The sequence below is a fragment of the Citrus clementina genome, unplaced genomic scaffold, assembly GCF_000493195.1.
Source record: "Citrus clementina cultivar Clemenules unplaced genomic scaffold, Citrus_clementina_v1.0 scaffold_5, whole genome shotgun sequence".
Lineage (NCBI taxonomy): Eukaryota > Viridiplantae > Streptophyta > Magnoliopsida > Sapindales > Rutaceae > Citrus > Citrus x clementina.
Genome location: NW_006262201.1, coordinates 40,776,697 through 40,801,438, shown reverse-complemented (window position 1 = coordinate 40,801,438; position 24,742 = coordinate 40,776,697). Strand labels below are relative to the sequence as shown.

General features: G+C 38.2%; 3 protein-coding genes across 3 annotated transcripts; 2 read left to right on the top strand and 1 right to left on the bottom strand.

The window, feature by feature from the left end:
* The first annotated feature begins 1,079 nt into the window (after positions 1–1,079).
* LOC112098216 lies at positions 1,080–3,575 on the top strand. The gene has a single exon (XM_024183865.1). It carries the CDS (start codon positions 1,080–1,082, stop codon positions 3,573–3,575), a length of 2,496 nt encoding a protein of 831 aa, XP_024039633.1.
* A 964-nt stretch (positions 3,576–4,539) lies between these two features.
* On the bottom strand, positions 4,540–8,146 carry LOC112097667. The gene is made up of 6 exons (XM_024182947.1): positions 7,976–8,146; positions 7,304–7,355; positions 6,122–6,971; positions 5,863–6,036; positions 5,319–5,698; positions 4,540–5,211 (listed from the first exon to the last, which is right to left on the bottom strand). The coding sequence occupies exons 3-6, from the start codon at positions 6,969–6,971 to the stop codon at positions 4,666–4,668; spliced, it is 1,950 nt and encodes a 649-aa protein (XP_024038715.1). The 5' UTR covers positions 7,304–7,355; positions 7,976–8,146; the 3' UTR covers positions 4,540–4,665.
* Positions 8,147–19,644: 11,498 nt separating this feature from the next.
* LOC18040695 (calcium uniporter protein 4, mitochondrial) lies at positions 19,645–21,855 on the top strand. Its single transcript, XM_006434867.2, has 2 exons — positions 19,645–20,361; positions 21,102–21,855. Exons 1-2 carry the CDS (start codon positions 19,738–19,740, stop codon positions 21,585–21,587), a joined length of 1,110 nt encoding a protein of 369 aa, XP_006434930.1. The 5' UTR covers positions 19,645–19,737; the 3' UTR covers positions 21,588–21,855.
* The last annotated feature ends 2,887 nt before the right edge of the window (positions 21,856–24,742 follow it).

Sequence of the window (24,742 nt, the reverse complement as noted above, 5' to 3'; positions counted from 1 at the left end):
AATCGGCTCGTGGATGTTATTCCGTGGCCTCCAAAGTCACTTACCAAATAGCTTCAGATCCGCCAATGAAGGGGTACCCTAGTGGCAGCCAGCCCACACCTTCCCCCTCAAAGCGAGCACTTGCTAGACAGCGGAGAACAGTACTGAAAAAATCTCCTCAAGTAGCCCACCCACGAGAAAAGTTGGAGTTTTCACCAAGGGAGATGGAAGCAGTTACGGGGGATAGCTCGAGGGTACCTCACGGGGACCAGGAGGAGCCCAGATGTGAAGTTGAGGCACCTTTGGATCCCCGAATATTGAAAGATGAAATGCGGGGTACCCCAGTTGAAGATCTTATTTCAGTCTCGATTTGCGCCACCGACCCAACAAAGACAGTGAAAGTAGGCTCCAACCTCTCGAAGGAACAAAGGGAGAAACTCATCACCTTCTTATGTGAGCACCTCGATGTATTTGCTTGGTCCCACTCGGATATGCCGGGTATCCCACATTCTCTCTCATGTCACAAACTCAATGTCAGCCCGCATAATAAACCGGTCAAACAGAAGCGTCGCGCCTTCAATCAAGAGAGGTACGATGCAATTGAACAAGAGGTAGACCGCCTATTAGTAGCACGGTTTATTCGGGAAGCAGTGTACCCCGATTGGGTGTCCAACGTTGTTCTTGTCAAGAAATCAAACAGAAAGTGGCGCATGTGCGTGGACTTCACCGACTTGAATAAGTCCTGCCCCAAGGATAGCTTCCCGCTTCCTCGGGTGGACCAGCTGGTTGATGCAACAGCGGGGCATGAAATGCTTAGTTTTATGGACGCCTTCTCCGGGTACAACCAAATCCCGATGTACGAACCCGATCAAGAGAAAACAGCCTTAATCACCAACCGGGGGTTATACTGTTATAAGGTTATGCCGTTTGGTTTGAAGAATGCCGGGGCTACCTACCAGCGGCTAGTGAACAAAATTTTTAAAGAACAAATCGGGCGCACCATGGAGGTGTACATAGACGACATGATCACCAAATCGGTGCATGCGGGGGAACACCTGGGGCACCTCAGAGATACCTTTACCGTTTTGAGAAAATATTAGATGCGGCTAAACCCTGAAAAATGTGCATTCGGGGTAACCTCGGGAAAGTTTCTCGGTTTCATGGTACAACAACGGGGGATTGAAGCCAACCCCGATAAAATTCGCGCAGTTCTTGACATGAAATCGCCAAGCACCATCAAGGAGGTTCAAAGCTTGGCAGGCCGGGTAGCTGCTCTGAGCCGCTTTATCTCCAAGGCTACCGACCGGTGTAAGCCCTTTTTCAAAGCTTTGAAGACCGGTAAAAAGCTCCAATGGACACCCGATTGCGAAGAGGCTTTCCAAGAACTGAAGGGGTACCTCGTGAATGCTCCACTACTTGCCAAACCTGAGCCGGGAGAGGTGCTGCTGCTATATCTCGCCGTATCCGAGCATGCCACCAGCTCTGTGTTACTCCGAGAGGATGATAATGGGGTACAACGACCTATTTACTACACTAGTAAGGCTATGGTTGATGCCGAAAAAAGGTACCCCACCTCTGAGAAGATCATTTTGGCATTGGTTGTCTCCGCACGGAAGCTCAGACCATATTTTCAGGCTCACACCATTGCAGTCGTCACCAACCTTCCCCTCCGGCAAATCCTTCAGAAGTTAGACATGTCCGGAAGGCTTCTCCGATGGTCCCTCGAATTAAGTGAGTTCGACATCATCTTCAAGCTTCGTTCGGCGATTAAAGCTCAGGCCATTGCTGATTTCATTGCGGAATTCGCCAATGACTCAAGTGGTGAAGGCGATCTGAGATACCTGTTAGATACCCCACCTACCGATGAAGAGGAGCAGGTCTGGGAAATATATGTGGATGGTTCCTCTAACTCACACGGAAGTGGCGCGGGAGTTATTATAATCGACCCGAACAAGGTGAAAATATGCTACGCCCTGCAATTCGGATTCAAGGCTTCAAACAACGAAGCCGAGTACGAGGCAATCATAGCGGGGTTGAGGATGTCGAAGGCTTTGGGAGCAAAAAGGGTACACGTCAAGAGCGACTCACAGTTGGTGGTAAGCCAGATTACCGCACAATATCAAGCGAAAGAGGAAAACATGAAGGGGTACCTCGAAAAAACCAGAGAGTTGATGTCCCAATTTTGCGAGGTTAAAGTGGAAAGGGTACCCCGACTGGAGAACAGCGAAGCCGATACCCTAGCAAAAATGGCGTCCCTTGGTGTAGCTCAGTCAGCTGGCCCCATCACAACAGAACACATACCCGCCCCCAGCATTGATCTCCTAGAGCCGTTGGAAGTAGGATCACTGTCCAACGAGGTACTTTGGATGGAGCCTATCATAAGGCACCTCAAGGATGGAGACCTCCCCTCAGATAAAAGTGAAGCGAGAAGACTAAAGTATAAAGCTGCCCGGTATTGCCTGATCCAGGATACCCTATACAGAAGAGGGTTCACTCTTCCTTACCTTAAATGCTTGGGAAGCGACGAGGCCGAGTATGTCATGAGGGAGATACATGAGGGGATTTGTGGCAATCATTATGGAGCACAATCACTGGCGCAAAAAGCTCTCCGTCAGGGGTACTACTGGCCAACCATGCGGGAAGATGCCAAGAATATGGTACGAAACTGTGACAAATGCCAAAGGTTCGCCAGGGTACCCCACCTACCCCCAGAGAAGCTAACAGTTATATCTTCCCCTTGGCCCTTCGCTATGTGGGGAGTGGACCTCATTGGCCCGTTACCTACCGGGAAGGGGCAAGCAAAACATGCAATCGTGGCGGTAGATTATTTTACAAAATGGGCGGAAGCGGAGCCACTAACAAGCATCACAGAAAGGAAAACCACCGAATTCATTTGGAAGAACCTCATTTGCAGATTTGGAATCCCTTATGCAATTATCAGTGATAACGGCAAGCAATTCGATAATGAAAAATTTCGAAGCTTTTGTTCGGAGTTGGGGATAGCCAACCGATTTGCTACACCTGCCCACCCCCAATCTAATGGGCAAGTCGAAGCCGTTAACAAGATTATCAAAGGTATCCTGAAGAAGAAGCTAGAGGAAAGAAAGGGAGCATGGGTAGACGAGCTACCTGGCGTACTGTGGGCATACCGGACTACTCAAAACACCTCCACCAGGGAGACCCCGTTTTCCCTCGCATTCGGTGTTGACGCAGTGATTCCTGCAGAAATCGGGGTACCCTCTCACAGGGTTGAATACTTCGATGAGGCCGAGAACACCTCCTTGGTTGCTTCAAACCTTGATTTGGTGGCTGAAAAAAGGGCTAGAGCAGAACTGAGGACAGCCATATATCAGCATCGCATTTCGGGTCTATATGAAAAAAGGGTACGCCCTCGATCCTTCAAGAAAGGAGACTTGGTCTTGAGAAGGGTAACTCAGAACACTAGGGTACCCTACGAAGGTGCTTTCGGGGCAAATTGGGAAGGACCTTACCGCATCGACAAACCCGTTGGGACAGGTGCATACAGGCTACTCCACATGGATGGCACAATTGTGAGGCACCCCTGGAACGCTGCAATGCTACGGAAATATTACTAAAGGACAGTGTCTCAACCTTTAGTCTTTTGCTGTTATTTGCTTTCTTTAATGTTTTTGTGTGATAGGCCAAATAGGGTACCCCAAATGCCCTATGTTGTTCAGTTACAACTTTAGAGTTTCTTTAATTTTCAAATGAAAAGAATAGGAGGTCTTGCGGTCTCCCATTCTCCTCAAGGTAACAAAGCTAAGTCATGTATTGATCAACGCTTTCGTTATCTATAAATGCATTTTCTTTCTCAACAAATATGATGTGAGTTCTTTCTTTATTTTTCGCCACTTCGATCTTAGAATGCAGATTACATTCATTTATCGCCATTAATATACCCTCGCATCTGGTTATATGCAATTCTCGCCATACGCTTGTCAGTTATGACTAACCTATCACAGGACCAGCCAAGGTACTTGATATGCCTAGATCGTGACGATCTGTGTAAAGCCAAGATAGGCAATGGAGTGAACAGCCCAGGGGTAGCCTTTCTGCGGAAGCATGACAAAGCTACCTAGACAAAGAGAGGGAGGGTCAAAGAGGACCCGAGGGTGAAGAAAAACCGGCATACCCTAGCGGCACGAAGTTCGGCTTAGGTATGAGAACACCCACACCTCCGTCCTCGTACTTTTGCAAAGTATGGGATAAGCTATTCAAAAATTCGGAGAGCACTTCGAAAGAATAAGAAATTGATTGGTTGGACCAATTGCGCACTTTCAATTTTTGATCGAGATGTCGCGACGATGTTTTGATTACCTATTTGTGGAAAATCCGCCATGGTTGCCGAGGAGGGCATGCACCAAATTCGCCGCTCAGTGTAAACCAGCAGGCGCCTGATGTTGAATACTTGTTAAGGTACCAGGGGTACCCCATTTTTAAAAAAAAATGATGAAATGAGAGGTACCCTAGGAATTTGTAAGATAACAGTTTAGCCAAGCATTCATTTGCAGAATAATGCAAAGTACAAGAGGACTAGATGGTATGATATCATAACAAAAGAGAAGTCTCAATAAAACAAAATATCCCGAGAAACCAAAAAGAAATAAACAAGGTCCAAATAGCAAAATGTGGATAGATCCGATAAACAAGAGCACAGTGAGAAGGCTACACCGAGGGGGGAACGCGATCCCCAACATCCGTCTCTAGAGGGCGATCGGCAGAAGACTCCGAGGTACCCGGAATATGAGCCGCCGAAATAGGGGCATCCGAGGCGGGCAACGACTGAGGCTGATGGGGTACCCCAGGCGACCCAGAAGGGGTACCCGACCGTGCCTGGGAAGACTTCTTCCGCTCCGCAATTGTCTTCAGAATGGCAGCCTTGTTGACGAATTTCTGCACGCGGGGTACCTCCAACGCCGGATCCACACTCCACACCTCCGTCATGATGAGTGAGAATGCATCCTCCGCCATCGTCTTTTGCTGAGATAGCAGATCCCCGTTGGTGGCCCTCAACTCCTCACAATCCTTCTCCACCCTAGCTTTCTCTCCCGATAGGCCAGCAATGCGTTCTTGCAGAGTTTTAACTTCTCGAGCGAGCTGATCCTCACGAGATTGACGGCTTTGAAGCTCACTCCTTAACTTGTCGACCTCTGACTGTGCGGCAACAAGGGAGTCGAGATCCGGAAGGCAGTGGCTAAGGAGAAAAGATGCCTGCGGGTCATGCAAGACATGTTAAATATATGTGTATGGCGAAAAGATCAAATAAGTAAAAAAAAAAATGATGAAGAGTACACCCAGGGTACCCCAAGAAAGCCTACCTCTTGGGTAGCCCTAAGTGCTTGACCATAACGCTGGCTCAAGCTCATCTTGTCAACCTCTTCAGCAACCTCGGAGGTAACATTTTCAGCAGAGTAGTAAAAGTGGCGAGCCAAGTGCGAAACCTCCTTGTTAGAAGCCGGGTCTAAGTCACCCTCACGTAACTCATCGGGGAAAGTAGAAACCAGCCCGAATTTTCTCTTCTTCGAGCGAGGGGTACCCTTTGACCCGCTGTGGGAGGTACCCTGAGATTTCCCCTTTGGACCGGGAGCTCGAGGAGGTCGGGAGCCTTTCGGGGGTACCGCCGAATCCTGAGATCCGGAAGCACCGCCCACTACCGCTTGGAAGAAGGCGTCGAAAGCATCACCCGTCGATTCCATGACTGCACCCAATGCACAAAAGTTATGTTAGCTGGACAAGTACTAAGTACTGCAAAAGTAAAAATAAGAAATGGAAAGCGGAGAAGCGAAACGAAGAATGCAATAATAATGGGGTACCCCAGTCCCATAAGTAATAATAGGATACCCCCCGACACCCAAATCATACATGAGTCACCCCCAGGAGCAGATGTAGGACTTCGGTCAATCAGCCCCGCTCTCCATAATCGGCTCTCCTCCAGCACATCACTACCCCTCTGTGCACCTCGAAGCCTGTCCATAAATTTCTTCACCTCTCTCCCCACCTCCTGAACTGGGCATGATCCTTTAGCCCATGTCACACCTGTGAAAGCATAAAGAACTCAAGGTTAGTGAGACATTCAGGCGAAAGATTCCGATTAAAAACCATAAGTAAGGGAGATACTTACAGTCTACATTGAAGGAATGAGAAACCTCCACGGGGTCGCCCTTCTCACCTAGAGTCTCTGTCCCCCACCTACCCTCAGCGACAAACCATCCCTTTCGGTAACCCTTCTTCAAGGCGGGGTTCCCCTCAACGATGTGGCCATGATCACCCCAGGGAGAGAAGTAAGCAATGCCGGGACCCTTAGGCTTCTTGAATTGGTAAAGGCCCCTCAACTCCCGAACAGAAATGTCGCGCTTCACGACCTCCAACCATAACACATGTAAGCCCGTCAGTGTCCTCCACCCTGGAAGGGACAGCTGCCCAGGAGCTACCCCCAAGTAATTAAACATTTTCATAAAGAATGGTTGGAGGGGCAGGCGGAGTCCTAGATCGAAGAGGTCGATATAGAGAGCAATCCCATCAGACTTTGGACACTCGGGTCGCTCATTCACATGGGGTACCCTAAGCTGGACAGACGGAGGAATATTGTATTTGGCTCTAATTTGCTCCAACTCCCCCAAAGTAGCCCTCCTAATGCCTAGGGAAAAAGGGTTGCTAGATTTTGAAGGTGTGGCAGGGGGAGATTTAGGCGGCTGGTCCGAGGAACGAGCTGGAACCTTAGGCTTGGTTGGCTTACCCTTCTTTCGAGGATGAGGGGTAGGCCGTCTACTAGGAAAGCGTGGGCTGACACGAGGGGTACTCCTAGGAGGAGGGGGCTCAGAACGAGAATTGCAACTCCTAGAGGAATTAGGAGGGGACCGATCCCCCTCGCTGATGGAGATGTGGGAAGGGGAACCCGCAGGAGGGTTGTCAACCCTACTAGCCCCAACTTTACGTCGCTTCATCGGGGGTCCCGTGTGCTTTTTGCCCATCTACTTTTACCCAACAACACACCCACAAGTTCCCCAACAGCACATCCACAAGCCCCCAACAGCACATCCACAAGTTCCCCAACAATACACCCAACGATACACCCAACAACATATCCACAAGCCCCCAACAACACATCCAACAAGCCACATGTTTTCCAAACAGCAATATATCCATACCAAGCACCATCCACCACACATCAACCACCAAATGCAAACACCAACCAACAAAACAAAAAAAAAAAAACAACAAAAACCAAAAACAAAATTTTCTCAGAGTATGCAAAATAGCGCCACTGTGAATGCGCCAAAGGAGGAGAAGCGAGGAGGGATACCTGTGATTCACCAATTCAACAGATCGGGATTGATAATCGCGGCGAAATGAAGCTGCAGGCAACCAAAAATAGTGGGTAAAAATATACAAGTATAAAAACAAAAATAAGCTTAAATATATATAGTTATTTATAAATAAATGAATAAATAAAATGAAGAACGAAGAAGCTGCAGCAACCGGCGTCGGCTGTCATGGCTGCAACCACCGAGAACCGACGCCGGAGATCACGAGAAGGATGCCGGAAACCGCCAAAGGAGGACGCCAGCCAAAAAAAAAAAAAAAAAAAAAAGAAAACGAAGAACAGAGAAGACAACACGGAAGAGGGGACTGCAGCCACCAAACCGACGTCGGCTGTCGTGGCTGCAAGCACCGAACCGACGCCGGCTGCAACCACACCAAACCGACGCCGGAAATCATAGAGAAAAGCACCGGTCGAAACAAAAAAAAAAGAGAAAAATCGAGAAGCTACAGCCGCTAAACTAACGCCGGAAACCACCAAACCGACGCCGGCTGCCGCGGCTGCAGCCACCGAACCAACGCCGGCCGCAACCACACCAAACCGACGCCGGAAATCACAGAGAAAAACACCAAGCCGAAACGGAAAAGAGAAGAAAAGGGAAGGAAGAGAGAAAGCACCAAGGGAAAAATAAAGAAACGATGAAGGAGGGGTTACCGTGTGTATCGCCGGACTGAGATCTCGCCGTGAGCCGCCGGAAATCGCCTTGAACCGACCAGATCTGGAGCCCAAAACCGCCACTGCAGCAGCCGAGATCCACGCCGGAAAACGTACCAGATCAACGCCGGCCGAGAGAGAAAGAGAAAGAAGAAAGAAAGAAAAGGAAGAAGGAAAAGAGAGAAAAAGGAAGGAGAAACGTGAGAAAGAAAATGGGAAAGAAATAAAAGAAAAAGAGTAAAAGGAGAGTAAAGCCTAGGGAAGATGAACAAGGCTAAAAAAAAAAAAAAAAATTTTATTTTTACCTGTGATAATGTTGATCCAGTTAGAAGAAGAGACGAAATTATGGAAGAAAAAGGCTACTGGAAATAATCAATTTTTGGGAGTTTGTTTGGGGATTTTCAAAACTTTGACACACGTCAGGAGTTTTAAATTCAACCTGACAGAACACGTTGCTCAAGAAAGGAGTTCAGGGATGTTTGAGTGAGATTTGTATTTTCAAAATTCAAACTGCGTGTCAGACGGCTGCCACTTCCCAAGAAAAAGGAGAGAGACATATGAAGACAACTGTTCGTTCTCATCGTGTAAAAAAAAAAAAAAAAAAAAAAGCGGGAAAAGGAAAAGACAAAGAGAAGATTTTTAGTTTGAAGTACACAAAGTTTAGTCAAGGGAAGAAGCTAAGCAAGGTACCCTCCGGTCCAGCCGCATCGCCACGTGTCACTCATACAATAAGTTTCTTTTGCCTCCAATACTTCTCGCCAAAAAGAAACTAGGGGGATGTTGTTTGAGGGAAAGATGGGAAAGGTAATAGAGCGCCACGTATCAGCCAATGGAATGATATCAGCACAATCGGAGGTACCCTACATAATCCGAGGTGCCCGACATGACTTGAGGTACCCCGTATAAATAGAGGTACCCTGCACAATTAGAGGTATCCCACACAAATAGAGGTACCCCATACAAATAGAGGTACCCCATACAAATAGAGGTATCCCATACAGATAGGGGTACCCTGCGTAATAGGGGGTACCCCATGTAATTCGAGGTACCCGGCAAAGCGGATGCAAGAGAATCCACCGAAAATATCCGCCATGAGAAACGTCTCCGCCTCCTAAAAGATATCATTTGATTTTGTCAGAATTAAGAATCAAAAGCGACGTGCTAAAAGGAGGGACAGCCGTCTGCTACCTCTGCCAAAAGTGAAGGACACTGTCCCAAGGACAGTGGTCCCTAGCCGCCTACCCGACAGCTACTGCAGAGGTACCCTGGACCACTCTCCAGCGCACGCCACGTTTCCAAAAGATGAGATACGCCGCGAACATGCACATAACGGCCCCAAGAATCATAAAAGCGGTAAAAGGACGTTAGCCAAAAAGGGTATGCCACGTGGCAGCTAAGGTACTCCATATATAAAGGCGCCTAGGTTTCATTCTCCATCATGCTCTCATTCGCCCAAAAACACTCACACTCCAAAAAAGAGGTTTTCTTCAACCTTAAACCCTAATTTACAGAGGGCTAGCTAGCTCTCTTTGCAATAAAAGCTTGAGTTTGCTAACTTGAGCGTCGGAGTGTGAACGCCGGGGTACCCCTGGCTTCACCTCTAACCTCTATTTCATTGTTTTGCAGGCGTGAAGCTCATTTTGAAGGATACCTCTCTTGTTTCTGATCTTCCACCATTGTTACCACTCTCTCTCCCTTTCTCACCTCCCCGCATTTCAGATACACCGCACCGCACACAATAAACTAGTGAGGTACCCCATCTCCCCCAAAAATATAAATTCATTGTTGAAAATTGATTTTGGATTTTCCTACCCCAAAATCAGTTGAAAACAGTACCTAACAATACAAATTTAAATTCATTCTTTTTATTGGTTAACAGTGTCCATTAGGGTTAATGCATGCAATTACTATTATATATTATTGTTTTATGAATTTTAAGAGAAGAATGAGGATGAAAATAGAGTAACAAATTTCTAATTAAGGGAGATTGACACTTTCTCTTCATACCTTTTGGATTTTATCATCAACTCTTATACAATTTTGTAATAATGCCCACCGCTTTATGTTTTATTATTTAGTTTTTATTTTTTGAAAGTTTGAACATCACTGTTGTACGAAGTAATTAAAAAAAAAAAAAAAAAAGAGCGTGGAGATAAAAGGCAAAAGTACCAATCCCACTTTAATTAACGAGTCTACAATGCTCGTTAAATTTTGCTGAGCAGTGGAAGCCACGATCCCCTATTATATAGACAGAACCTAATTCACGAACGCTAACGGTGGAGTACAAATAACTTCTCCATTAATAAATTAAAGAATAACAATAGAGATGAAAAGGCTTAGTTATCATGCGGCCATGACTTCACTTGTGTGAATGATTAGATATGTCATTTTCACATCGAGGTTAAAAGGAAGGAGAAGAAGGACCGATATGTCATTTTCACTAAAAAAAAAAAAAAAAAGGAAGGAGAAGAAGGAAAATGGGTTAGCCATAGAGTTATTCCATATGATGTATAGGATTGGAAGCCATGCGTTAGGTTAAGCGATCTAAATTTCCATCAGAAAAGTGACCCGTACACATCTTCAAGGAAATTACGTACCCTAGCTCTCTGCATCATCATTGGTTGTGAGTCATCTCCCGGCATCATCATTTCCCAACGCGCAATTCTCATCAAGATGCACAAAGTAATATCCTTTTATTAAAAAAATAAATAAATTAGAATTAGTTAAAACTTAAATAAATAAAGACATTTATAATTACGTGATCGTGTAATCAAAATAAAGCTAAAACCTAAAAAGGATCGGTGCAATTCGTTTGTGGCAAAACACTACTTGACCGAAGGATCTGTTTCCAAAAATCCAATTTACATGGCGTCAATTTTTTCCCCGACTTAAAATGCCTAGTGGCTGAGTGGACCTCGTCAGAGAAAACACGTTATTGTCACCAAAATGCCATCACTAATTTCAAAAATTTCGGTGGGCTTACGTAGAAACATTTTGTGAAAAAGCAAGAAATGAGTAAAGGATCGATGGTTCGTAATAAGCCCATCACCAAGAAGTTAAAGAGTTTCAAGATTAAATCGTGCATCATCAGGCAGCATCGAGACAATTACATATTTTGTGTGGCCAACAAAGACGGCAAATGATGCTAGTGCGGGGGTGCCACGATTGATTCCCACTAAATTAGAAACCCCCAAGTTTCGGAAGTTATCGCAATCGTGCCGGTGTGGGCACGCTATAGTTAATGGTTTTTTTTCCAACAATTCTAACATGAGAACGAGATTATTTATTGATTTATTTATTTGTTATTTCTGGCATTGTAAGGCGAGAGGGCGACCCAAGAAAATGCGGCTACGTGGACAGAACTAATGCCAATTCGATCATCCATCAGCTGTGAGGATAAAGAGTTGAATTTACAAGGCACAATTCTAGTTGGCGCCTCACACGCGATGCACGTGAAAGAATGGGCTTAGCAGACTTCCACTATTAGTGTATCAAGAATCTCTTTCAATCGCCGATTGACCGACGGAATCCGACGGCCTGATTTTTTCTGATTCAATTTCCTTCCTCCCCAATTTGCTGGGATTCTTTAATTCTTTTTTTTCTGTGAATTAGAAAACGATTCTTCGATTTCTTTACAATCTTCCTTTCATGACTCATCGCATCCTTCGGATCGAATACTCTGTATCTATATTAACCCACTTGACCTAACAAGAATCTCATTGCAATCACATGCCACCGTTAATCAATGAAATGTGTTATGTGTGAGTGAGAATTAATGCAAGATTACATATATTAATTAATAGAATGTGTCCTTTCCAAAAAAAAAAAAAATCAATAGAATGTGTTTTAAATGTTTTAGCGCATTTTTGACCTAACTAAAATTTTGGTTAAATGGAAACCGCATTGAAGAAAGTGAAAATTCTATGAATTAGAGGGGTCAAAACATAAAACTTTTAATAAACTGGCCAGATTTTAGTTAGGACTCATTTTCTCTGATTTCTTTTTCTTTTTCTTTTTCTCACCAGGAGCCAGCCAGACACCCCTCAAATGACAACATAGGGCCACTCTTGCCTTTCCATACTCATATTATAAATTGAGTAATGCGTGATACTCTTTGAATATTGTGATACAAATTTTGTACTTCATTGATGTAGCACCAACATAAAATTGTACTTGGATGAAAAATAATAAGATTTAATAAATAATTGTCATATGATACATCATAATGCTAGTTAATAAAAATTATCATAATGCTACATCATTATACGAGCTAGTTAAAAAAGAGTTGGGTTGTAACCAAAGTTGGTTGGTGTGAGTGATTCGGCATTCTCACTTCTTAAGAGAGGTCAAGGGTTTAAGTCTCGCTCTCGTATAGGGTCATCACTTTGGCCAGCACTTTACCCTTTACGGGCCAATTCGGTGCGAGCGGGAATTAGTCTGGATTGTGGTACGGGCTTAAAAATACCTCCCACAGTTGGAGCCCACTCAAAACCATCTCGTGATTCAAAAAAATAACAAAAAAAGAGTTGGGTGGTACTCAATGACAATCTAGAGCCAAGAGACTTCCGTGAAGAATTCTCTGGAAAAAAGAAAGTGAAAAAAAAGAAAAAGAGGAAAGAGGAAAGAGGACGGAAAATACAAGCAATCACGCACCTATTAAAATTAGTAGTCGAGAAAAAGACAAGAGACTCGGACAGCTTTATCAATATTAGTTATAAATAGAGCATGTGAGTGAGATACCCAAGATTTTTAGATATGCTGCTTATGTACAAGAAATTCCTAACCCAAACCAGAGGAATTAACTTTTAATCAATCACTTTAATGGAATCCATGTACATATGTTGATGAACCGTTTAATTTATTTAATTAATGATAATTTTATTTGACAAACTAACCAGAATATTCCATTTGTGTTAATCAAGGGTGTACTCAATAGGGTCACGTTTATATAGTTGTTCTCACAATTTATTAATCGAAATATAATAATTATTACAGTGTATGGTGTGGTTGTCGATTTAGAAATGTTTTTCTCTTTAATTAACTAACAAGTATAGTTATTGTGTATAAAGGGGTATGCCGCGGTATCCAACAATAATGTGATTGTGTTAGTAAGACACAGGGCAAAAGAAAGTTCTATTATATGCAGTTTGCTCATGCCATGCACCAGATTCCGATGACCAGATGATAGAAATAGAAATCCTAATTTTAAGAATTAGTTTTACAATTAGGGTCTAGGTGTAGTTGCTCCACCATAAGACACTGCTAATAACCACACGATTATAGCAATAACTTTTTTTTACTAATTATCACTTTAATCATGTGGTTATAAGACAATGATCTACAGTGGAGCAACTTCACCATAACTATTTAAGGATTTACTAACATGTGTCATTAATGAAATTAAATGGCGAAAATTAAATCTACATTATAATCTTATTGTTTTACTCATGGTAACTCAAAAAAATTTCTTTAATTATTGTGATTTTTCCTCCCTTCAAAAAATTAGAATTTTAATTATTGTGATTTTAAAGAATTCAAAACAATAGTTGCAAACCCAAAAAAGCAACAAAACAGAAACTAGACAACAGTAAAAATTGCGACAACAGAATTATATCCCCATTAGCAACAGCTTATTAAGTAGCAACATTAATTTAGTTCAAAGAATTGCAAATGAAAGTGAAAACTTGTACTATTTTGTTGAAGCAATTCCTTAAAATTTGTTCATTAAAATTCTTCATGATGCATCCATTGTGTTGGATTGGACATTGAGCTAGACGTTGACATTTTCCGAAAAACTTTTTTGTCGTTTTTGTTGTACATATGTGAGTATTATTAATTAACTTGAAAAAGGGGGGAAAAAGGAAGCAATTGGTAATCAATTATCTACCGAGAACACAAGCGAATATTGATAAACATTTCGAACAAGGCTACAGAAACCACTTATTATTAATTCGTATGCACAACAAAGTTCCAAAACAACTTTAATTTTATTGCTACAATTTTGTTGTTGTTTGGCTATTTTTCTCAATTTACAGTTGTTGTTTTTTTTTTTTTTTTGAGCTGCTGTTTTGAACTCTTTAAAATTGTAATAATTAAAATTCTAATTTTGTGAAGGGAGAAAAAATCACAATAAATAAAGAATTTTTTTTGAGTGACCATGAGTTAAAAAATAAGATTACAAAAAAAGATTTAATATCAACCATTTAATTTCGTTAACGGCACATGTCAATTGATCCTTAAAAGACTTAGGACGACTAGAAAAGAAAATACCTAGAAAAGAATTCTTATCATGTTTACCTATGCTTCTTTACTCTACATCTTCACTATTTTCTTGCAAATTATTTTGGGATATCAAATAAAATTAATAAATTATAAATATTATTTTTTAGTTACCAATTATCATATAGATACAACAAAAAATTTGAAAAAATGAGTATTTATGTGTGTAAGTAAATTTCATTCAATATTATATTCATTTTAATCATTTGTATTCTTACAATATTTAACAGTAAGATTAAATAAAAACTTTTTTATAATTATTTTAAACCCAATGCATTTTGAAAACAAAATTTATCAGACAATAATTATTTATAGAGCGCATTTAATAATATCCTTTAGTTATTTGCCGAATCCAGCAAGAGATCAGCGATCACACTCTTGAGAAATTAGGCAATTAGCTATCAGGAAACTGGCCCGACCTTCATGCAATCAAAAGTCACAAATGAATTAAAATCATGGCATGGGACGGCCCCACAAACTTGAAAATGCTTTTAAGTTAGTAACATTTTTTTATTTATTATCATTATTGTTCATGTTTTTTAACCATACGGTGGACATTTTTCTTTCTTTACAAGTATGATTTATGTGCTAACAATGAAGCGTTCATATCCGCAAGTCGAGCTTAAGCAGAGGCGTAACGTAATTAACATGGCAGAAGGGCAAAGATTGTTTTAAGTAGTTCTTAGAATCCGTCACCAGAGTAAAGCAGTTTGAAAGGCAAATGGCAGGCATGCGAAGAATGTTGACAAGGCTAACATGCAAAAAGGCGAAGGTTTTGTGAGTGACAAGTGAAGGAAAGTTGTATAGAAGTGGAACGTTTATACTGGTAACCAAATAAGCCTGTCTCAGTTAAAACTAACATACTCCCTTTCAAAACGTTATCACTATTTACTAATTTCTAAATCTGGCATCTCAGATCTGACCATTAATTAATGTTTTACTCTGGCAGAAGTGTATCAGCATTCAGCTCGATCTTCTCTTCTCTTTGTTTTTTCTTCTTCTCGCTGGTTAGTATAATTGAATTTACCCCCCCGCTACGGCTCAATATGTGGCTGTCGTACGTTGTCAAAAGACAATTCTAACCCTCACACATTTCTGTTAATGTATATGATGCTCAAAAAGGTTTGGCAACACAAATCTCCCGATTCATAGTTTTGTGCATTTGTATCCATGCAATGGACCGAGCACATTTTTTTTTTCTCAATTTCCTTTTTATCATAGCAGACTAAGTAGTTACTTAAGCAAGCATAAGATCCATCAAACATTTTTCTGTGTGTGTCAGTTTCTTTCTATTGAAATCAATATGTGCTACTTCTTGCCTTTACAATTTTTATAATAGCCAATAAACTACTTGCACCATAATTTTACAATATTATCTTTGTGGAGATTGTCAATTTCTTCTTATTAATATTAATATATACCATTCATCCCTTTACTATTTCCATAATATCTAAACGCCCCTCAGCACTAAAAAATTTGAAGGAAACGAGGGATAAATTAGTCATTGGTCATTTACTTGATAATTTATCATAAAAATATAAAATACATATTTATTATAAGAAAAATATTTAGAAAATAACAAAAAGTACATGTAAAATATCTTATTACTAATTTTTTATTCACATTGAAACATATATTTCTTATTTTTAGTGCTTATATTTTATTATTTTAATTTCTATTTAATTATATGATCTATCTAATTTTTTTTAAAAAAATGAGTAAAAGTGTATTTAAACATAAGGGTAATATTTGATAATTTATCTTAGAAATAAAAATATATTTATTATTAGAAATTTTTTTAAGAAAAATAACAAAAAGTACAAGAAAATTATCTTATTATTAATTTTTTATTCACATCGAAACATATATTTATTATTTTTAGTACTTACATATTCTTATTTTAATTTCTATTTACATGATTTATTTAATTTATAATAAATATGAATAAATGTGGATTTAAACACGCAGATAATACTGTAAAATTATGTTGTCAGGAGATTATTGGTTATCATAAAACCAATAAGTAGCAAGCGGTATATATTGATTTCGGTGAAGGGGGAACTAACAATCTCTCCATAATGTATAGTAGCCTAGTAAGAAAGGACGTAAAACTATTAACTATATTAATGCTTAACGTACACATACTTGTGAAAGAAAAGAAAAAAGAAAATGGTTCAGTTGATATCAACTAAATAAATTCTTCCTATATCAAAGGTAATACAATCAATTGATGGATGCATAACATGTGTAATGAAATTTAATGTAAACATCACTCACATATCATAACATCATTTGTTTGTTATATGACTGACATTGTACCTCTATTATATTGTAGAGTTTCTTCTAATAAATTCATCATCGGTCTAAAAACCTATTGACATATGCAATTTATTCATGCTACTACATGATGAAACGATTATCTTCATCAATCACACGAGTATTGACTTTAATTGATGACTTCGGGAAATGTCAAGTTTTGAGCAAATCTGTAGGAAAAGGAAGTTTTAGGGCGAAATCAATTGGATCATACCTATTAATTAAAAAGAAGTTTTGGGGCAAGTTTGGCATGCCACTCTAGCATGGTCTTCACTATATTCCAAAATGCAGACCAACTTCTTGGTTAATTTTAGCATAACCATACCCGCTTCCCCTAGACCTGAGCGGCTATGTACACATTTTATTTTTAAATTCATTTAATTTAATCTGATTAATGGATTTATATTTAATTACGATTTATGATTGTTTCCACATCAACAAGGCAACAATCGTAGATCGCTACTGTTGTTGTGGTTTATTGCGGTTTATTGCTCTCTCTCTCTCTCTCTCTCTCTCTACACACACACACACACACATATATATATATATAATGTCCTATTCAAAAATTTAAACTGCGAAAAAGTCAGAAAAAATATATAAACCGTATGGTTTAAACACTTTAAGTTTTAAACCTCTTAAACCCCATGGTTTTAAAGCTTTCTTGAATTTTTCCGTTACTTTAAAATTCCGAACCAGAAAACTACTATATATAAACTTAATACCGTTAAAATCTTATCTCAAGCACAACGCAGCGATACCAATATTGACATAAATGGAGTTTCCAGTTGCCATAATCTACAATTAAACTTTTGAATTTCAAAACTTCAATTGTAGATATTTGGCAAAGAGAGCCTTGTCGTCATTGATATTAGTTTGTTACAAAGAGCTCCATGTATTTAAATAATACCAAATCTATCTTAAACGAACAACATTTATAATGTATGAAGATAGTTGTTGGTTGTCGGTAGTGCTTGTCTTACTTTATTGATAATTTAAATAATATTTAAATTTTATTTAATAACATAAATATTAAATTACACAACTAAACATAATACTAAATAATAAAGTATAGTGGGACACAAAAACACATATTTATGGTGTACTTTCTTGTGGGGTTGAGGAATTAGAATCCATAATTAGAATGATTGATGTAGTTTACTTGATAAAATTTACTAAAATATAAGGGGGATATTAATGAAACATGTGGGGCTCATGTATATTTGGGATTAAGGAATAAGAACTTGATTCTCTCGGGAAGTTGGGAATAAGTCACCATTCCTAAGATTGACTATTTTTACTCCGCTCAATTTCAAAAATATCCAAATTAACCTTAGTTATGTTTTGCATTTTGGTATGTGTTTTCAATAATTTATAGAGTTGGTAGAAATACCCATAAATTTTGAAATATTTGCAAATGGGTCTTTTTTTATTATTATTATTATTATTATTATTATTATTATTATTATTATTATTATTATTATTATTATTATTATTATTATTATTATTATTATTATTATTATTATTATTATTATTATTATTATTATTATTATTATTATTATTATTATTATTATTATTATTATTATTATTATTATTATTTGAAATCCAAAAAATAGAATTCACCTTGAAATGGGAAGCATTTTATTTCGTGATCGACTGAATGATGATGATGATTATGATTATGATTATTATAGATAATATAATACTAAGTACAATAATTAATTAAGAATATTTTAATAACTTGTAATAATTCATTCCGATTTTTATACAAAATAAATACACCAATAGAATAAGTCATATTCTAATTTCTTACAACTCAAGTAACATTTTATTCTAATCTCGTTCTCCATTCTTATTTGAGATTTTGAGTACAATTACCAATTGATTAATGCATTATTAAACTTTGCGTTTACTTTTTGGATTGGAGTGGGAATCCTGAGGAGTGGGAATCCTTGGATTAGGAGTGTGGAGTGAGAGTGGGAGTAGGGTGTTTACTTAGACTAAATGAAAGTATGGATTGTCAATCAGAATACTAATTATTTGTTTACTTTGTCTTAAATTGAGAGTAAATTATTTTAAATTACAATTTTATCCTTATGTACAGAATTATAATTTATAATTAAAAAATTAATAAAAAATATATTTGGAAAATAAAATAAATATTTTATTATATTTATAAATTAATAATAATTACTAATATTCTTAATTATGTAAATCATAATTTTTTATTAATTTTAATTTAAATTATGTGAATAAAAATTATTAATAATAGCAACACAAATGAAATATTATTATTGATAATATAGTACAAAATTAATATTTTTTTAGAATAAAATATTTATTATTATTAATTAAATAAATAATTAATATTTATTAAAATTAATGTTTAATATTATTAATTTAAATATAATATTTATTTATTTTTATTTTATTAAATTTAATAAAATAAATATGATATAATTATTATTTTTAATAAATATGATATTATTTATTTTATTAAATATGATATTATTTATTTATTTATTTTTATAAGGATAAAATGGGAAGAGAGATGAGTGGATTCCCACTCCCACCTCCCCCCATGGGAGTAGAAATCTCACTTCCCACTCCAAAATTAGGTGAGACCCACGAATTTCCACTCCCACTCTCTCATTTTTTAAGCTAAGTGAATACTAGAGTGGGAGAAATTCACACTGCATACTTCCACTCCAGAAAGTAAACACTGACTTAATATGCAGAACTCAAAATAGGAAAAAAGGAGTCTGCAAGGGGCAATTAAGTCTTTTAAAAAACACCGGACACATACGCGATGGAGTTTCCAACATTCAAAATCGTTACAAAGGACGCGAACCCTTATGCCGTGAACAACAAGGTCAAATCAAATGCAGCCACGTCTCGCCTTCCATTCATGGTCCAATAAGAAGGTGAAAGTAGAAACAGCAAGTAAGTATTTTAAAAAAAATGTAGTTAAAAATAATTGCGAGTAATTGAGAAGATACATATCGCCAATTTACCCTCTCAGATTCTCCAAAAACTCAAGATTCTCCTCTATCCTCGGACCCTATAAATATCGCAACACCTTCGCCATAATTCACAAAAAGAAGGAAAAAAAAAGTCCTCAATTATTGGACCTCCATTCCTTCTTCCTCTTTTCTATTTCTACCTCATAAATGGCGCTTCGTAAGACTATAGTGAAGCGTCTGGTTAACAAGAGTTGCATTTACGGTTACAGAGTATCGTCACCGGCTGTAACTCTAGAACACTCACCCTCAGCTCACACTCCCGTCCCTCCGAATGCCGTTAAAACAAACTCCCACCGTGAGTACATCACTTCTCCGGAATTCACTGACAAAGGCTTTTTCCATAAAATCCTCCAACGGCGAGCCATCAACCAATCCGCCTTGAGCTTCCCACACTTTCTCTGGGCGCCTGTCGGAGAGAAGATGAGAGAGAAACTGAGAAATATTAACATCGCCGGAGATCGCCTCCGGCTTGACGGCCTTGCGCCGTCGCTTCAGGATCCGAAGACGGAGACGGCGATGGAGACAACTGGAGGTTCGTTGTACGGCTTAACGGTTGATGACGCGAGGAAACTGTTGAGGCTGTCGCAAATGGAGAAGTTGAAATTGAAGCTGAGAGAGACTCAAAAGAATTCAATTTCGTATAACGAGTTTGTTCGTTTCTGTATTGACAGCTGCGAGAATGAAAGTCAAGGGGTTGAGTTCGCTAAGTCGTTGGATGAGTCCGGAAACGTCATCGTTTTAGGCAGCATAGTTTTGCTACGACCGGAGCAGGTATAAATCTTTCCCTTTATTAAATAATAAATATTATGTTTTATGTTTCTAGTCATCAAAACAATTAGATGCTAGCCTTAATATAGGGATTTTGTTTATTCCAACTTGTCTGATTTTTTTTTTTCCTTTAAAATATCTTTATATGAAAATTCACCTACATTACATATATACTGTAAATCAGGAGCGGGGTCAGGACAGCGGAAATCTGAAGAATTGTATTGGAGGAACACTCAATCAATAGCAAGTGAGAGGGTGGTTAAAAAATGAAACTTGGAATATTGAACAAAAGTGTTTGATTGGCTATACACGCTCATTCTTTAATTGATTTCGGATTAAAAGACGAAGTGAGCTGACATGATGACCGGCCTTCTGCCACATTCAGTTTTCCCCTTTCTAGAGACCTTTGCGCCCAAAAACGTGGATCTGTCATCTATGGTTATGGGCAGGACCGAGTTGCGCATTCAGTTATTTCATTTAATTCTTTGCAAAGTGGTAAAAGAATAAACATAAATAAATAAATAAATAAATAAAAGCGTTTGTTTGAGCTCTGTCCGGTGCGGGTGGTGTGTTGTCTGTACAACGGTGGGAATTAAAAGTACTTTATGAGTTTATTTGCTTGTCAATCTGACTCGCACGTGATGATTAAGAGACGAGACGTTACGTCATAATTGAAAATTGTCCTAGATGAAGACTTTCTTTGAGAATGATAATAATGCGATCCAGCTATTTGATGATTACAGGTGGCAAAATCGATGGAGAGCATAATTTCTGAAACAGTAGCAACACCCAGTGACCCAAGAAGAAAAGAACTGGAGAAGATGGAAATGCAGAAGGCCATAATTGACCAGAAGGCTAAGGCCCAGGTTCGAGGGGAGCTGTATTTTGGGTTGGGTTTCCTAACGGTGCAAACACTTGGGTTCATGAGGCTCACATTCTGGGAACTCAGTTGGGATGTGATGGAGCCCATATGCTTCTTTGTCTCATCACTTGACTTTGCTCTAGCCTATGGTTTCTTTCTAAGGACGTCCACTGAGCCTACCTTTGAAGGCTACTTCCACCGCAGATTCAAGTCCAGGCAAAATAAACTCATTAGGGCCCACAACTTTGATGAGGAAAAATACAACCACCTGCGCAAGCTCTTTTATCCGGCACCCGAAGGATGTTATGGCCATGGCCTGCCAAGTTTGCATCACTTCAAGGCTTCTTGGGGCAACGTTTCTAGTTAAAGAGTTTCAGAAAAATGAACAAGTTTTGATGTTGAGGCAAAAATGTAGGAGCTATAATGAGTACAAAATCCAAAATTTCCTCTCGACTGTCATTAGAGGACACAGATGTGTTTTATGGTTGGCGACTCCAAAGTTTGGGGTTTGTAAAATTGATACTCCTGTGTTGTAAATGATATATGCAGTTCAGGAAATTTTAGAACCATGAAGAACAATTATTGCGGTAATAATAGTAGTTAGCTTCATTGTTGTGACTTGAAAAGAAAAATTTTCGTATAATTGGGATACGAAAAGAAAAGGAGAAGAAGAATAGCGGCAGCAGCAGCAGCAATTTAACTCTCTATGGTTGATTTTATTTTATTTCTTGCTCTCAATTTAAGTATGTTTAGCTAATTTTCTTATACTTAGGTTAAGGATGAAACCATATTCAATGAAATAATTATTTTTTTATTTAATTAATTCCCTATATATATTATTTGATGCTTAGGATTCTTGTTTCACATGATTAGTTGGATGTTATTAAATCTTTTTATCAATTCTGTCATGCATTATTGATTGTTAGGATTAATATTTAATTAAATCAATGGTTGAATATGTAAAGTTTATATATGATTATTTTTTATTATGTGTCTTTCATTAAATTATTTACACATAGTGTTTATGAAAACTTTGACTATTTGTTATTCAATATGTTTATATAGGATGCTTAGATGTCATACTATTAAGTAGAAAAAGAACTTACACAAGATTAATTTTAATTAGGTTTAATTGTTATATCCATGAGATGACATAGATTGATTTCGAGTTGTCATTCTAAAATTGGGGATTAATTAATCATTAGATAATTTCTAGTTGAATAGTGATGAATTATGAAACCTTGGTAATTTTTGTCTTATTGAATTCTCCTTTATTTTAATTATTTTAATTTCTCTTAAAAATTCAAATTGTTCAATTAGGTTATGATTAATATTAATTTTAGATTTAAATTAAACTTTTTAATTTATAACAATCCTTGTGCGTTTGATCTCGTTACCACTATTCTAGTTATAAATTCGTGCGCTTGCGAGTATATTAAAATTTTTCACAATAAATTAGAATAATGATATAATCATAAACTCTTGTATAAATTTATTTTGTACAAATTGGTATGACATTAATTTATTAATTGAATTAAATATCTCTTGATCCATATAATTTATTTTTATTATTTTATATTTTTATTCAATTAATAAATTAATATAATATTAATTTATATAAAAATTTATGATTGTATGGTCACCCAATAGAGATAATATAAGAGGCGAAGCCGGGCTGACGGTAGAGACTTGGCGCAACCGCCAGAGGAGGAAAAGGAAAGAGAAGGTAAAGCTTGGGAAACAGAATCTTTGCCGTCTGATCGTAGCGGCAAAGTAGAAACCACGCGTCTGCAACATGCTTCAGCTTCACAACACACGTGTATAAAAAATACCATAAAATGCGGAGGTGTTGTCAGCGGCGGAAATCAATTCGGTTACCACGGCCTTGAATTTCTTCACGCAATTTACAATTTATTATTTAAAATTGACCGCATCAATATCAACGTGATCTTGATAAACTCTGTTCGACAACATTCCAGAATTTCAATCATAGCATCTATTCTTATCGTCGGCTAAAATTGAAAACCCACAAACTACACGACATCGGCCCATTTGAAATCTTGAAATGTAACCGAGGGGCCTGGCTGTGGGTCGGATACATGAATACTTCGCGCCCATGTAAAAGCCCTAGAGCCGAACCAACCAGTGCCCGATGGGCCAATTGTATTTAGAGTGCGGCGTTTAATGCCTTTCTAAAATTCTTATGACACCCTCCTTAGTTTCATTGATAAAATACAAATTCATATATCACAATCAATTATTTTTTCTTAAAATTAAATTGCACAAAAAATTTTAAAATGTTAAATTTATTTAAAAAATTTTATTATATAATTTTATCTTCAAAGGTCTAAAAGTTAAATTTTTAATAAAATTTTAAAATATAAATAAAAATTATGAAATGAGATAAGTGTAAAAGATTTATTAAAAGAATAATTTATCTAAATGTTTGATTGAATATCTATTCAAAAATAAATCGATTTACATTAAATTATTTAAATAATTTTAATTAAAAATTCATTAGGAATTTTGAGGGCATCAAAATCCTACCCTTATATTTATCTTTTGAGTCGACACCCCTATGTACTCCATTTATTCCGAAAAAGTAAAAAAAACAACTCTTATCTTTTGGGGTACAGAGCCAGAGGAGTTGAGTTGATTGGGCGCTCAACCTTTTTCCCCCACGCAATTGTTTGTTTGCTCCGAAGCTCGACATATTAATAATACTACTCAAAGGTCACCATTGCACAAATCTTGTTAGTTGTTACTTCATAAAAGTCACATCTTTGAAATTTAAATGGTTTAAATATATATATTTTTAATTTAAGGCCCTATATAGTCTGGTCACTCTGGTCTGGTGGCTTCTATACGCAGACTGCAACTAGGCCTGATCATACTGAGAAGGCCCCATCAATTAAATGCATTCCTCTGTGAAACCCAATTAAATTGACAAGTTGACCTGACCCAAGTATTCTTGTTCAAATTCCAAAATGGTCCTCAAAAAAAAAATAAAAGGAGTCAAAAGTCAAAACGTTTGCGGTCTGTCTGGGGTTCCAACGAATTACGTTTTATTTTCTATTATTTCATTCGTGCCATTTGTTCCGCACTATCATTTCAGATTTTCCCTGTTTTCAGTAACCTCGCACTGCGGCTGCTTAATTCACAAGGATATGAATGGCCATAAAATAATTGTCGAAGCTCTCAGTCTCACTCACTCGGTGAAGAAAAAGAAATACCAACAAAAAATTTCTTGGGACATTTTCGATTGAGTAGAAGAAACATCGTTAGCTTTTGGTGCCCACTCCACCTCATCGTCAATCATCATCCACCATCCCTCAAATGCCTTTTACATCAACAACTAGCTCTGTCCCACGATATTTGGGATCACAATAGCTGCATTACACTCTAGCTTATGGAGCCAGCATTGGAGCCAATATCCCATGCTAAAAGATGGGGGGGAAAAAAGGTGATCATACTGATCATATATCAATATATAGTGGTCCATGCGCCAATTTCAATTATATA